Source organism: Tachypleus tridentatus, chromosome 1 (assembly GCF_004210375.1).
Source record: "Tachypleus tridentatus isolate NWPU-2018 chromosome 1, ASM421037v1, whole genome shotgun sequence".
NCBI classification, from domain to species: Eukaryota; Metazoa; Arthropoda; class Merostomata; order Xiphosura; family Limulidae; genus Tachypleus; species Tachypleus tridentatus.
In genome coordinates, this window is record NC_134825.1 from 133,063,640 (window position 1) to 133,079,985 (window position 16,346).

At 29.5% G+C, this 16,346-nt stretch overlaps 1 protein-coding gene across 7 annotated transcripts in view; it reads left to right on the plus strand.

The window, feature by feature from the left end:
* Nucleotides 1-16,346, plus strand: part of LOC143224685 (F-BAR domain only protein 2) — a 145,708-nt gene that overhangs the window by 73,204 nt on the left and 56,158 nt on the right. For 4 of the 7 annotated variants that reach the window (XM_076452884.1, XM_076452864.1, XM_076452855.1 and 1 more), the window contains exons 12-15: nucleotides 390-527; nucleotides 7,571-7,606; nucleotides 11,770-11,866; nucleotides 15,995-16,016. In XM_076452884.1, the coding sequence (XP_076308999.1) occupies nucleotides 390-527; nucleotides 7,571-7,606; nucleotides 11,770-11,866; nucleotides 15,995-16,016 (293 nt within the window). The remainder of the gene's footprint in view (nucleotides 1-389; nucleotides 528-7,570; nucleotides 7,607-11,769; nucleotides 11,867-15,994; nucleotides 16,017-16,346) is intronic. The other 3 variants (XM_076452875.1, XM_076452903.1, XM_076452913.1) reach the window with 3 other exon arrangements.

Below are 16,346 nucleotides of genomic sequence, written 5' to 3' on the forward strand. Positions count from 1 at the left end.
TTTTATAAGCAGTTTTGAGTATTATTTTAAAACTGTATATAGCACATGAATACCTATGTTTGTATAAACTGTTAAGCAAGAAATATTCGTACAATAATTTTTAGGTTTATCTTAGTGATTGTATTTTTTCAATTTTTATGGTAATTGTACATACACTTACAAGCATTATACGTGTATAAAACATTTTTCCAATTCAGGAGAAAATTTATACTTACAATATTGTAATAAATACTTTTTGTTGTTAAATTGGCAATGTGCAGTTTGTATTATTTTTATTCTTGTATTCAAAACTATTTTATGTTAATTATGTTGTTGTTTATATTCATCAATGTGTGCTCTACAAACCAGAATTTAGTTAGCTAGCATGTGCATGAGATGGCATTTTGCAGGCGGTGGTCATGATATTGACATCAGCCCAACACCTTCCCAAAATGTTACCCCTACAGCAGTTTTAGCTTCCTCAACCCCTGGCTCCACTTCTGAAAACAATGAACAGCTCTCTAGGACAACTTTTAGGGGCTCAAAATGTAATAATTTTTCTATCTATCTGTCTATCTATCTGTGATATATATTTATATATATTTGTCTTTTTCCAAATAATTCTGTTTCTATCATAAAACGTTTTTGGAACAATGTTTTAACTCCTGATAGTATATTGCTCTTTTTATATTAAGCTGAAAATTTATTGAATTACAAATTTGCCATCCATGAGGTGTTAAATGAAATAACTTTATAATCTGTGACTATACCTCTCTATATATAATTTTACTTGCTCAGACTATTTCATTACTTTTTAATAGCAACTGTAAACACATTAAAAAAAACTGTGTTAAAAGCATACCTATTTTAAATACTTATTTATTTTGCATAGAACTAAAGTGTTGCTGTTATCTCATATAATCTGTGCTAATGTTGATTTTGTATGGAACTTGCTTATTTTTACCTCATACTTGTTTTATTTTCACCTTTTTCTTTGCCTACTGGGTGGTGGTGGTGGTGGTGGTTTGCTTCACCAAGGTTTTTGCATGTTTTTAATTATTTTTTTGTTATATTTTATTAATTATTTTGTATTATTAATTATCTTTTGCTTGTTCATGATCTTGTTTTTAATTTATCTGCATGACAAGTTTTTTATATTTAAATATTTTAAGTTTAAATGCTACTGTTAAAATAGAACATTACTGTTTTATTTATTAATATGTTGTTGTTATGTCATGAAAAAATGTTGGTTTTAATCATCCATAATGATCACCTGAAGTTTTCAAAATCTTGAAGAAAAAAAAGACAGAAATTAACTGAAACTAATTTTCTTTTGTGATTATTAATATTAACATAACTGTTGTAATGTGTTTTCTTAACTGAAATCACATATTAATTAGTAACTTTTGTTACTAGCTAGTTACTAGATTGATGAATAAATTTAGATACTGGTTTATTGAACATGCTCTCTCTTAAATGTTTTGCACAAGACCAGAACAATGTAATTTATTCAGGTTTTAGTGGTGAAATACACTTATTTACTTTTAATAAATTTAAGTTAGTGTAAAATGTTGTTGATGGAAAGAAAAACACCATACAGTTGTTTACTACTATTTTAGTCTCTAATATTTGTATTGAATAAAATTCATAGTTAAAGCTACTGCAGTGCCTTAAAAAAAAAAAGGGAGAATATGTATAGTTTGTACATCTGTAAATTTTAAATATTATACCTTTGTTTTCAGAATTGTGGTGGAACTATTACTTAATCTGATATATTCTATGGCAAGTTAAATGTAGGCATAGAATTTAATTAAAATTATTCTTATTAAAGCACCATTGAATCTATTCTCTAAAATCTTACTCTAAACATAGAATATTTAAATGTGCATTTTATTAGTATGATGTTTAATATTGCAGCTAACACTGCAATAAAGTACTCTTTTTCAGAGAGGAAAACATTGAAATTACATTTCATTGTTTACTAAGAATAATTCATGTAGATGATACAAATTAATTACATAAAACCATAAGTTTTTTTTAAATAATTAATAGCTAAGATACAATAAAAAGTTTAACTAAATCTCGGTGTTTTCATACACGTTCTCTCTGTTGAGCAAATCATTATAGTTTAAGGTTACCTGAAAAACATAGAAATGAAAATAAACCAAATACCGTATTTTCCACCTAATAAGCCGAATTTCTGGCCTTAAATTTTGGACCTGATTTTTGGGGGTCGGCTTATTGGCCGATCACTCCTTTCGGAAATTTCTTCTTCTTAGGAAATGTTTTTCTTTTGAAAATTACCATAGGCGGTAATTTTGTCCCATCAGCAAAGCACGTTAAGACTACAGTGAAACGTAGATTCTGGAATTTCATTGGTTACCTAATTACAGTGAGTGGAGCCAATAACGAATGACATATTGATTCCATCTCTGTCTCAATACGACATGTTCTGCTTTACTACAGAACGCCAATGATCACACACAACATGCATGCTGACGCTGAAACGAGACTAAGAAATCATTTTGAAGAAACTTGTCACTTCTTAAAAATGGCTTCGGCTTATTGGGCGGTAATAAGCAAAAACCCTCATTTTCAGAGCTGAAAATTGGCCTCGGCTTATTCGGCGATTCGGCTTATTAACCGGAAAATACGGTAACTGTGATTAGCTAAATGAGATTCAAAGCATGTTTGTAAAATTAAATTAATGGGCATCCCAGTCTACCCTCTGATCAAATACTGCTTTTAGATTAATCTGATGTTGTCTTTAAAGTTATTTCACTGTTTTAAAGTTAAATACTTATTGTAAGTGAGTTAAAAAGTTGCTGCATGACAGTTAATATAATCAAAAAATTAAGCTCTGAGTAATAAGACACTATAACATTAATACTTTCCACTGATTTTATTTTCTAACAGCTAAGTATATCTCTATTCAGCCTTTGTTTCAATTTCTGTTCCTGATAGTGCAACAACTCTTGTTGCTTCTTTCTAATATAACATTTAAATTTATTAAAAGGTGAACTTTGATTTTCTTTATTTAATTTTACACAAGCTGGTAAGTTTAAAACAGTTGAAATTTTATTTTGGTTATTTGATTTACATTTAATTAATTATGATATAATATAACATGGCTCTCAGTAAAACATACTGATTTATATTGGTAAAATCAGAGTTTAAATTAGAAAATCTTAACTTTAGATTGAATAAATACCTTAGTTCACTGTAACCTTCCAATTTCTAGGTGATAAGTTTGAATAATGCTCACTAAAAAAAAAAATAATAATAATTTGTTTCTTATTGGAAATTTTCTAAGGAACATTTTGGACACTAGTTCAAAATTAAAATGTACTAAACATTTAATAAAATGTGAAAATATTATAGGTTAACCTGTTAAATTGATTAAATTTGTTTTTTATCACAGATAGTTAGCTTTGGAAGATCCCCATCCAAAAAAAGTACCATCTGAATAGTTAAAAAGTAAAATTGGTTATATTTAATTCCTGTATCCTTTTCCTTACCTACTTACCCTTATGTAAAAAGGAATAAATGTATAGTACTTGAACATAATTGTCTTAATGTAACTTTATTAATTTATAAAAGTTGTGATGTTTTCATTTTACAATTTACTTACATTCAGATGTTATTCATAATTAAGCTAATGTGAAACCATTCTATTGATTTTAGGGTATTTTAACTAAATTTAACATTATTATTAACTTTTGATCAAAGTAAGCTACCTACATGGATAAGAATTAAAAATTGACCCAGTAATGAACATAACTAATTTAATTTATCATTTTTACTTACATTGCATTTATTTGTCACTTGAGTAAACTTTATTTTAGGTAAATCTTTGTTTATCATTCTAGTAATATCTTATGATGCACACAGTCAACTTAGATTTTATCCTTAATTCAGATTCTAAGCTGAAAATAAAAAAAAATAATCCTAATAATAAAAGATATGTGATGAAAAATAATATACATGTTCAGAGGATTTTGGTATGCAACAGATTGTGGGGTGGCACAAATACTTAGTAATGCTTATTGCTGATTTTGAAAACTAATACATGTAACAGTTGTATGATTGTGTATAGAAACAGATCATTACTTTAAGGAAGGTATTATAGCATAACCCAAAATGTCATTCTCTTTATTTATACTAAACAAAACAATATGTATAATATTTGCAACACATGTGTATTGTAATAGTGCATATTGCATACACAGTGAAAACATTATATGAGAGATAAGAGAACAAGTATCATCATCAGTGGTCAATAGCAAAGTGATTCCAGAGACAATCATGAATAACATCTAAACTGATCAACTTCACTTGTTTGTACACAACTAACAATGCCACACCTTCAAGTCACTGAGAAACTTCTCTACCATGGTTCAATACTGTGAAAGAGCACAGTGTGACTGGTAGTATTGGATTCAATCATTTGTTAAGTAGAGTTGTTTGAATACATTTACGTGAGCCATTTCTTTATCATATGCAAGTGAATCTGATTAACTTCTTTCTGTTTGAGAGGCTGGACTATTTCTACAACTCATCAGGCAAATAGTTTGTATTCAAATACTAAAAACTCACAGTTGGCATTGTCTGCATATAAAGTGGTCAAGGCTTGCAACTTAAGAATTTTAAATGTATCTGGAAATAGTAAAAATTGGTGTATAACAAGAGAAGCAACATATTTTCAAAAAAATTGAATGTTTAGTGCTTTCAGCATCAAATCGAATACTTTTTTAAAGTAACAATGTTTGCGAGTTAATATTACTTGAGTTTTAAAAGATTGATCCAATGTGCAAAAAATCTTTTAAGTGCAAGGTTTGAAAAAGTAATGTCAATACTACTTGTTCTTTCAGCAGTTGCAAAATGCTAGTCAGAAGTTTTCTTGTTTCTCATCCTTTCAAATTCTGAAACTAACACTTGAACTTGAACTGTTGCTATAGCAATATCTGTATATTCCACTTTGTGATATTTGGAAGGTACATGATTTAATTTCAATAATATGTCTAGTAACCAGGAAAAATTCAAATTATAAAATGTCATCAGCTGTTTCACAGTCAAAATACTAATAAATTCTAATCTAAACTTCACTCGTACAGTAACTGTTCTGAAAAGTATAACACAGTTTTTTGCTTAATTTAAGTTGTGTTTAGTGACTGCAGTCTGCCAGTTCCTTTAGATTGAATGTCTTTGAAGAGACCATGTCACTTTGTACAATATTCAGTAAATGAAAATAGTTTCTGGACCACCACAAATGAGTATTTTGTTATCTTGTTCTTTGTACATGTGCTCATAACCACTATATATAAAGCAGTGTGCTAAGCATTGCACATAATATACTTCTGAAGTAAAATAGTTTACATATGTCTGCAATGAGGTATAATGGTCAGATGTAGTAGAAGGGACATTTTTGGCCTTTCAGATTTTTAAATGAAAAATGAATGACCATGTTTTTCAAAACAGTTCTGCAGTGGATTGAACATTACTTTGAAGAGCACATTAACGTGTCTAGTAAAGATTCACTGACATGTATAATGATAAAAGAAAGTTGGTGTTGTTTGTTGGAATCAAATGTTTATGGCATATATTATAGTACTATGCCTTTTTATAAATCATTTAACAGTAACATCATGAACAATCTCAGCCTGGCATGAATTGAGATGAAGTTGAAGTTTAACCAGAATATCCATATGATTAACTTTTGTCTTTTGTAAATGTTTAGTCTGATATAAAATTATGTTCACATTTTCATCTCAAACTTGTTTACATTTACATTGCAAATTTGAACAGTTCAGTATGAATGTATTAAATTCAAAAATAGCTGGCATTGACAGTATGAAGTTTATTTCACTTAAATGTGCCATGGTGTACAGCTAGGATTAACATTTGATTTTTAGTTAGGTTTGTCACACTTCAACCATGTTGAGATTTATCGTATTTGAAATAGCAATTCCAGGAAATATGCTTTGAATTCATTTTTCTATCCCTGATAGTTGGGAAAAAGTTACTTTTTCACCTTCACCAAAAAAACTGTTTGCATTAATAGTTGATTAGAAGATAGAGGGCATGAAACTGTGTATAAGATATATCTTTATATTAATTGACTCAGGATTTTGGTCACAGATAAGGTTATACTTTTGGATTAAGATGTAACTAAGTAATTATTCTTGGAAAAAGCTACATTTATTTTTGAACTCTAGGAGAAACTTTTAGAAAAATCACAATTGTCATAAAACTTATGTACAAAACATTAGAAACACTGGGCTAATTGTAAGTTTTTGATCATCTGTAACACATTAAATGCACTTTTTTTAACAATTCATTGATTTAAAATATTTTATTAATCAAGTGACTTGTTTTCAGAAATCAGGCACAGAAATTGAAATGATAGCTGCTGTTTTGGAATGTTTGCCACTAGTTTTATATAGTTATTTAGTTAGTTGTATTAGTTTTGTAAAACATAGTGTAACTTTATAATTCTTGCACAATGTCCACTGTCTTGAAAATGTTAGAGGAAACCAGTCATTTCATTTAATTTTAAATTTGTATTATTTCAGTGTACTTAAAGATATCAATAACTTCAGAAAGGCTAAAACTACCATTTTCATATAAATTAAGATAGCTTTTCAAAACGTTTTCAGTGCTTAATCTAAAATGGTGATTTTTTATATTTTATATATATTTGGTTACTTTTTCTACACTTGTATTATATCTTTTACAGAAACGTGATAGATCTCCAGTATTTGTGGGAAAAGATTTATAGATCAATGAACTGGTAGTATAGAAGTCCATAAGTAGTAGTATTTTTAAATATCATATGGATTTATTATAAGTTTGTTTTCACTGTTGTAAATATAGTATGTTCTATTTTCAGGGAAATTTATTTCTTATCAGGGGTTTCAAAATATCACAATTCTCATGATATAAACAAGTACCTGTGTATACATGAGTGGAATATTTACATAAAGCATGTGTGTGTGTGTGTGTGTGTGTGTGTGTGTGTGTGTGTGTGTGTGTGTGCATGGATGTGACTGAGTAAAAGAAACAACTAAGTTTGAAAATTGTAAAAATGTTAACAGTTGCACTTGTTTTGAAAATGGTATTACATACATGTATGTGTACAATTGTTGTTGTAGGATTAATCTGTACTTTTGAGTGTATAATCTTCTTTAAAAAAAATAATTTTTGATGCACACCAAACTGTGTGTATGTTCATGAAATACGTATAATTATACAAACTTTCTCTTGATCAAGTGCAGTTACTTCATATATGTGTTCCTTATGTGTGTAATAACAGTCAGAGTATAAGTGATAAGCATGTATTTATGTGTAGCTACTTTTTTGTTTGTATGAGGTCAAGAATGATGTTTGTGAGTTTGAGTATAAGTGGTGATAAAAAAAAGTAACATTTAAGGTTGCAAAGGTGCCTGTTTTCTTTGTGAATTAAATGTTAAATGGTTTGGGGGGTGATTGCAGACAAAGCATGTTATTGTTCCATAGTATATCTGTTCTGTGACAGCCTTGCATGTCGTCTAACATCTCTGGTGTCTCTTTGTTTTCTCACTGGCTGGACCAGCTGACTGGCATGCTTACTGGAATTCCTGGAGTACAGGTTGCTAGTTTTTCTTTTTCGTCTTTTACACTTTGTGCAGTATTGTAACTTGCGGTGAAAATTCTGTGAAGATCTAACTAGTTGAGTTTTGACTGTGAATTACTACAGTGTAACTGCTTTGTTAACCAAATAATTTGCTCTAGTTTGAATAGGCTAAGATGTGAATTTCAACTATAAGAAGTATAACAAAAAGTTAAAATATTGTATTCCTTTAAACTTTTTAAAGACTTAGCAGTGGTGATCTTCACAGGAATGTCAGTAAGCTGGTTAAAACTTTTGTTAGGTTTTATTTCTCATTTAAACTTGTGTAGTTTGTGTATTTTTTTTAAACTAGCTGTTTTAAAGTTGAATAATGTATGTTGTGATTAAAGATGAAAACTAAATGTTCTGTATTGGAAGTTGTTGAATAAAAATGGGTTTGTTAAGGATTCATCTTTTAAAATTAACAATTGCTGTGTATTGAAGCTTCAATGTAATGAAAATGGTAGTTAAAGCTTAATAAAAGTAAATACTACAGGTCTGTTTTTGTCATTTTATAGGTGAATAGATATAGATGCATTGTTTAAAGAATTTAGTTCATTTCAAACTTTAACTTAACCCTTTCTGCGCAGTTGGCAACCGCAGCCGACTTGAAGGCTTAGCGAGGCACGCAACCTTCCTTTATTCCTGTTATTCTTATGTATTGAATTTAACATATATAGTATTGGGTACAGGGACTTTTGTTGAGTTATTGCCGAGATATCATGCTTTTGATACTGATACCGTAATTAGTTGAAGTATCAACCATATATATTCAGCATCATGCCAAACATTAAAAGTTGTTATTCAGCACCAAAAGGGTTAAATGTTAAATTAACATGAGAATACGAAGGAAGATGAACTTACCAAAAATGAGAAGTTAAAAACAAATTGGCTTTCAGTATTCAAAGATTTTAAAATGATAATTGCGGATAAAATGTTTTCAGTTTTTGTCGTGTTTTTTTTGTGTTCTTATCTCTCATTTTGTCTTTATGTCTAAATGATAGTCAACTATGATTTGCAGTACTTATAATACAAACTTGTAGATAATTGGTTTAATTATAATTACACAAAATGTCTTTTTTGGAGGTTTAATCTAACATTCAACCTATAGAACATTTCAACAGTGTCCAATAGTTCGTAATCCTAGGAAAACACATAATTTTAAAAAGTTAATTTAAGAAAAAATACAAAACCTTCTCAGTTGAGTCCACCTTTTGAAATGATTCTGTACTATTGTCTACTAATGTCCTTAAAAATGGTTATTTGAGGAAGGCAGGTTTTAAATGTCATTATTGTAGCTCAGTTATGGCTCAGTAGTGAAACTGAGAGATTATGAGACTAAAACTTGGACTTTTATTCCTGTAATGGTCACAGTGAAGCTATTCCATTGTGCATATTTGCACTTAATAAATAAATAAAAATCACCAGATTTTCCTTAATTTATATATTAAGAAATATACACTACATGCCCAAAAGTATGTGGACATCCATTCTTACTGGTGAGTTCAACTATTTTAGCTGCACCCATTGCTAACGGGTGCATAAAATCAAACATATAGTCATACAATCTCCATAGACAAATATTGGCAGTAGAATGGGTCACTGAAAAGCTCAGTGACTTTCAACATAGCACTGTCATAGGACACCACCTTTCCAACAAGTCAGTTGATCAAATTTCTGCCCTGCTAGAGCTGCTCTGGTCAACTGTATGTGTTGTTATTCTGAAGTGGAAATGTCTAGGAGCAACAATAGCTCAGACATGAAGTGGTAGGCCACACAAGCTCACAGAATGACCACATTGAACACCTTTGGGATTAATTGAAATGCCAACTGTGAGCCAGGTCTTCTTGCCCAACCTCACTAATGCACTTGTGGCTGAATAAGAGTGAATCCCCACAGCCATGTACCAAAATCTAGCGAAGAGCCTTCCCAGAACAGTGGAGGCCGTTATAGCAGCAAAGGGGGGACCAACTCTATATTAATGCCCAAGGTGTTTTAGAATGAGATGTTCAACAAGCACATATGGGTGTCCATGTACTTATGGCCATGTATTGTGTGTGTGTGCATATATATACATGTACATCTAGATTTAGGTTTTGTTTATATGCGTATTTCAATAAAAGTAATTAGTTCTGACCAATTTTAACTTAATGAAATTTTCATTTTTTGATATTTGTAAGCCATATTAGAAAAACAATTTCACAAACAGGATAATTCATATTTAACTAAAAATATTTAATTTTAATCATATTCAGTGCTTCTATAATATGCTTTGAAGGCTAATACTCAACATAGTATGTCACCCATAATGTACATGAACAATAAAGTAATGGCCTTTTAAGTCATCATCATGTAAACTGTTTAGATACGAGACAAAATTTATTTTGTCACTTACACAAATAATAAAGTAATTGCATGTTTAAGCATATGCCTGTAAACTATTCAAGTACATAAGCAAAAGTTAGGAAATTATAAGATTTTCTTTGATTTCAAAGGTTTCTATGGATTTATGATCTATCCAGTGTTGGGTATACACTACACAAATATATGCTGCTTTTTTGTATTTGATATTTAGCTGTTATTGCTAGATTAATGAATAGCTTTGAATAACAGAACAAGCATTGAAGTATTTGTATTGATAGAGCTTGGATTTGGTATCATATCAAGTACGTATTTACAATACACCACATGATTTTATTTTCTTTAAAGAATTCCTTAAGAACCAAACTTGCTATCAAAATTCTAACCTTTTTTATGAAATTTAACTAATTAATTTCTGTTCGTTAAATAGGGCTGCAACAAAAACTTTGTATATTAAATGGATTAAGGAAACTTTAAAACAAATATTTTACAATAACATCTGTCAAATATGTGATTCATTTCACGTGAAGTGCGGGGGACTAACTTTTTATAGTAGTGATATAACAAAGTTCAAAATAAGTTACTTTTGTAGCACCATTTACAGCATGTATGTATATAAACTTAAAGAATGGTACAACACTAGATAACTAGTTTGAGTTCAGTTGTGTTCTGATACAACTTAAATTTGCTTCCTTGTACACTATATTAGGTTATTGTTTTTTATGCTTCACCTGTTTGAGGACTAATGTTGCACATAAGTCAGTGGAAACACATTTAAGCACAGTGGTCTTACATAATTAACATTTATCTGTTTATTTGGTCAAATGTTCTTATCAGAATTTGTAACTTAAATAAAACTGTTTTTAACAATGATTTAAAATTACATTTTTATGTTTTATTTTTTGCGTTCCCCTGAAAACTCAGTAGTTCAAAATGGATAATATTATTTTATTTTCAGTATCCCATAAAAAAATATTTGAAGTAACTGAGTTTAACTTTGTCAGATTTCAGAATGACTACTTTATAATTAAGATACATTTTTGAGATGTTTAATTTTTACTTGCACATAACATTAATAACTTTTTTAATTAAAGTGGCTTTATGGATAAATAGAAAAATAACTGATATTTTATTTAAATATTCAGTGGCTTGTCCAACATTCTGTGTTAATAAATAAAGGTTACAACTAGCCTGAAATTATATCTCAAGCTCTGTGCAGTTCTACCTAATTTTTATTATACCAACATTGACAAGTTCTAACCAGCTTACTGTAGAATACTTTAACTTGATTTATTTTACTAAGTTTTTATTCTTAAGCTAATACATTATATGTAATTCTCTCTGTGTAGACTTGTATAAATGTGTTTTAATGTATTAAAGAGTATGAGATGATAATTTTTATTTGCATACACATTACATGAATAATTTGCTCTATTTTTAAAAAACTAACATTATGGATAAGTGAAAAATAATTACATTTGTAGTGAAACTTTAATGGCTTGACTAAGATCCTATGTTTATGAATGAAGGTTATAAACTGTTATTATTCAAATTTGTGTTTTTCTTGGAAATGAATGCTTGTCCACTGTAAGTACAAGAAAACAAATGCAAAGTGACAGCTTAAAAAAATGTTAATATATATGTTTTTCTGTGTGTATTTATGTATATATATATATATGACATATTTACTTTGTAATCTTTAGTATAATGTATTTCTGTGCTGGTTTCTTTGTAAATCCTTTCATTTCATTGATCTTGATTTGATTGTGAAATCTTACCAGGGTTCTTAAAAAGCAAACGAGAGAAAAGGAAAGAAAAGAAGAGAAAGAAGAAGGAAAGTCAATACAAAGTTGATGGCCAGGCTGAAGCACCTGAAAAGTAAGTAAAATATACCATGTGTGTGTCTTTGTAGTAAATGTAGTTCAAGTTTATTTAATAGTTTCTTTGAAATGATAAGTAGTATTTGACACTTGGTTTCTACTTGTACCTAATATTAACTGTTTAATTATGGTTAGTAAACATTTTTTATTCTCCATAAAAGTGATTTATAGAAAAAAACATTATCTTGGAGTTGTTAAAAAGTATTTATTTAATGACCTTGTTGAAATCTTAGTGTTATAATACCAAGAGAAAATTAATGAATTAATTTAATACCTATAAAGCACCAGTAAATGACAATGTAGACACTTGTATTCATAAGAAATGTGCATTTATGTAGTTAATATAATACTATGTAACACAAATTTTGTTCCTGGATAGCATATGTTATTTCTTAATTGTTTATGTTGTGAAAGTACAAAGAATGGCCATTATTCCCTTCAAACTTTGCTTTTGTGACCTGGATAATGAAATTTAGAAATTAACCTTTTTTCTATGTAAAAACAGGCAAATTTGCACATTTTTCATTTACATAAGGTCTGAATAAAACAACATATGAATCAAGATTTACATGTATTTATGTAAGTTATACAAAAATGAACAAATATGTTTAGAAGTGAGTAGTTTTTCGAGATGGCTGCTTTCTCTCTTTCGGAGTGGGTACAGGGAGCTCGGAGCAGTGTGGCACTGGGGCGATGGATGATGAAAGGTCCGGATGCATGATAACAGATGCATTCTTGCCAGCCCGGCATTGCAGAAGTAACAATTGCTTGAGTGGTCAGTAGGTTCATGCCAAATTCTTGGAATAGCAAATGTCATGGCTCTCTTTTCCCCTCTGTACCATCCTACAAAAGAGCAAAGTAATATTGTTATAAAGAATACATTTATTTCATCCACAACTAATGTGTAAGAGATTCATGCAAGTTTTAAAAGGTCTAAAATTTGTATAATGAAAAGTCATACTATTCAAGCAAGCAAAAATTGTCCATCTTACCTTCTAGGGTTTTTTTTGCAGTGCTCACAGGTAAAATGAGGTGCCCAGGGTTTGTCTTGATCCCTGACAAGCATGCCAAAATTTGCCTTGTTGCTTCATACATTTTAGCAGATGCTGTCACAGAGTACTTTTTTGCTCTTGTCTTATTAAATTGGCCACATACATAGCAGAATGCATCTGGAGAATGCTTGCAACTTTTTGGTGCCATCTCTGATAAAATCAGATATGTCTATGTGTTCACTTAGGTAGCTAGAACTAAACTGAAGTGGTGAGTGGTGAACCCCCGTATATATATATATATATATATATATATTACTATGGAAAGTTCTAGAAAATTCTTGTAAGTTTGAGAAAATTCTCTAGCAGCTACTCAGCACTTAATCTATCTGGAATGTTCTGGAAAATGGGTAAATTTGAAAATTTCATTATCCAGGTCACAAAAGCAAAATTTGAAGAGAAAAATAGGTATTTTCCATTTACTTCAGACATAAGCAATTGGGAAATAACACTTTCTGCCCAGAAACAAGAAAAAGTAAAAATTTTGTTACATAGGTAAAGCAATATTTTGAAAGACTGCTTCATTTGTAGATTATATTAGCTGTAATTAAGTTTTGTATTTTAGGCAAAAAGATGTTTGAACAATATGCTTAAAATAAACACGTCTGCTGGTCTGTGTGGATATTGTTTCTGTTACATTAGTGCATTTTCTTCATATGCAATTCGTGTTTATACACACATGTACAAAGTGATTGTTACTTTATTTGGGCCTTCCATTCCCCTAAACAAATTGTAAAACACTAAATTTGTGTGTGTATGTAGAGTAGGGTGATTATCTAAGGGTTGCTTTACATATAGTCATATCGTAATCATAGTATGGTAAGAACAGATTTCACTCCAAATTCCACAAAGACATTATTGTAGATTTCAGTTGAACGTCTTTTCTTTGACCGAATGTCCCAGAATATCTCATCAAAGTCTTATCAGTAATTAAATTAAAAAGTAATATGTCATAATAAGTAATTATTATAGCATCAACTGGAAGGTGAGATAATTGACCAGGCTTGTGAAATGCACAAGTTGTCCGACTGTGTCCAAGTTGATGTATTTTTCAACAAGGATCAGGTCGTTACTACTTTTTACCTTCAACTGTACTTTGCAAAGTATGTTACTTAGAAAAGTAGCATATCTTCTTTCTCTCCTAGCTTAGAGAGAAAAACTTTATTGAACTTTTCAGTTTTTCTTTTTCAGATATACACACTTTCAGAGTGTTCACAGATTTTCACAAACTTACAAACAATATTGAGCCTTCTATCTGGTCTGGAACTGAATATTTTATCAACAGTTCACAACAAGTGAATGAATTTCAAGTTGATATTTGCACAGTTCACTTAACAGCTAGCATGCTAGCTGCTTCACTAAGCACACAGGTTTTTTCACTGATGGAAAATATTAATATTCAAAGTTAATTCTCTGAAGTGAATCGGTGTATATTATTCAAATTCTGTAAACATCCCTGATCAAATGTTTGTGACCTCATTGATAAATGTTTATCACAATTGTATCTTCCAAGATTTATAGTATACTAACTGTAACAAACCAACAATATAAAACTGTCTCTCTGCTTGTTGCTTTGGCTACCTTTCATGATCATTAGGCGAGATTCTCAAAATTCAATTAGAAAAAATAAGCTAGTGCTTTCATATTATTGATCCTCACACTCGAGAATCTTCTATAAATTTTTGGGAATATGAGGGAATTTCACCATATATGTTTAAAAGTATAAGCTTAGATGCATTTTTAGATATATTTTTAACTAAAATGAACATTGATATTAAAGTAAATATATTGTATTAAATCTGTTACAAAACATATAAACATCTTTCAATTCTTTTTATAAATCCATAGAATGGTTGTATTTTTATTATATGCATAATTTAAAGTCTTTACCTTTTCATTTATAGTTAATTTAAAATTTTCCTTTCATATTTTTTGTCCATTATCATTTATGCTCACTGACATTAACTTTATGTTAACAGATGCTCAAGATGCTTTATGGAAGTATTTTGGTAGACTACCTACAGAGGCATGTTGCCAAAACAATATCATGTTTATACACCTTTAAAAATCACTTATAATAATAAATAAACCATTCAAACATGATTTTTGAAACAAACATAACACATAATTAACTAAAATATAAAACTAAGACCTAAATACAATTTAATTGTCTAATTATATCATATCTAGGTAAGAAATCAACATATATATTACAGTTAATCAAGCATACAATAATACAATGGCAATTACATGTACACTGTAAGGAAAACTGCACATCAAAATCAAATTAACCCATTAGTAGAGTATAGCCATTTCCCAGGCTTTAGATGTCATGTGACAATTAAGTCAAATATACATACTTTGTGTGTAGAAACTCCTGTACATGCCAGCTTCTGTTTCTTAGAGACAGATGGTGCTAAAGTCAAGATTTTTCATAGTGTGTGGATCTTATGACACAGAAACTGCCATTTAAGTATTTGATGAACAGTTTCGTTTGAAACAAAGCAGTTCAAGCTTAGGTAACATAAAATTTCAAATTATAACATACAATATCAGTTTCATGTAAAGTGGTTTAATTAAGTTTTGAAGGTAACATGATACTGTGGACAGCAGGGTTAAATGTTGATTTTTACTTTCATTTGTTCTGGAATCCAAGCTACTTTCATCAACTTAATCAAATTAAATTTTCAATATTAACTTTATAATACATATCTTAATTGTTTCTACTATTATTTAGAGTTACTACACAAAAGGTAAATCAGTGAACCTAGAGATACCACAGTGTTGCAACTAACAATCACCTAAATATTGATTACCTCAGAGCATAACAACTTTATTTGTACTTTCAACACTCTCTTTTAATAATGAATGACTGGAATGATGTGATATTTGATGAATTATGTTTCAACATTTCTTTAATAATATGAGGCTTTTGTTCTTGGGAAAACATAAAAGAATCAATGCAGTATTTGATGAGGGTCCTAATAAAGTAAGTGGTAAATGTATCTGTGTGTTGAGATGCATTTCTTATAAATGTTTGTGAAAGTACTAAATATACCTATATTTTCCTTATACAGAGATGAAGGAAATGCCAGAACCGTGAGTATTATTTGCTAAATATGCAGTGTAGTTACATTAAGATTTGTTGGTATTTTTATCCATCAACTCCATACACAAAATTTGTTCAAAGCTTCATTAGCATATTTTATTTGAATTTCTTTTTCTGAATTATATTGGTGTGGTAACTCTTAAGTTGTAGCAAAATGCAAATTTTAGCAAAAGATAATAATTCTAATATATTTCTTCTAACTTACAATATATCTGACCAAAAGTTAAAAACAAAATATATATTTACTTTACTCTCCTGACCTTTGAGTAATTATTATTTAGTGATAATCTGTGAGATTTTGTCAAAATGCACATACATAA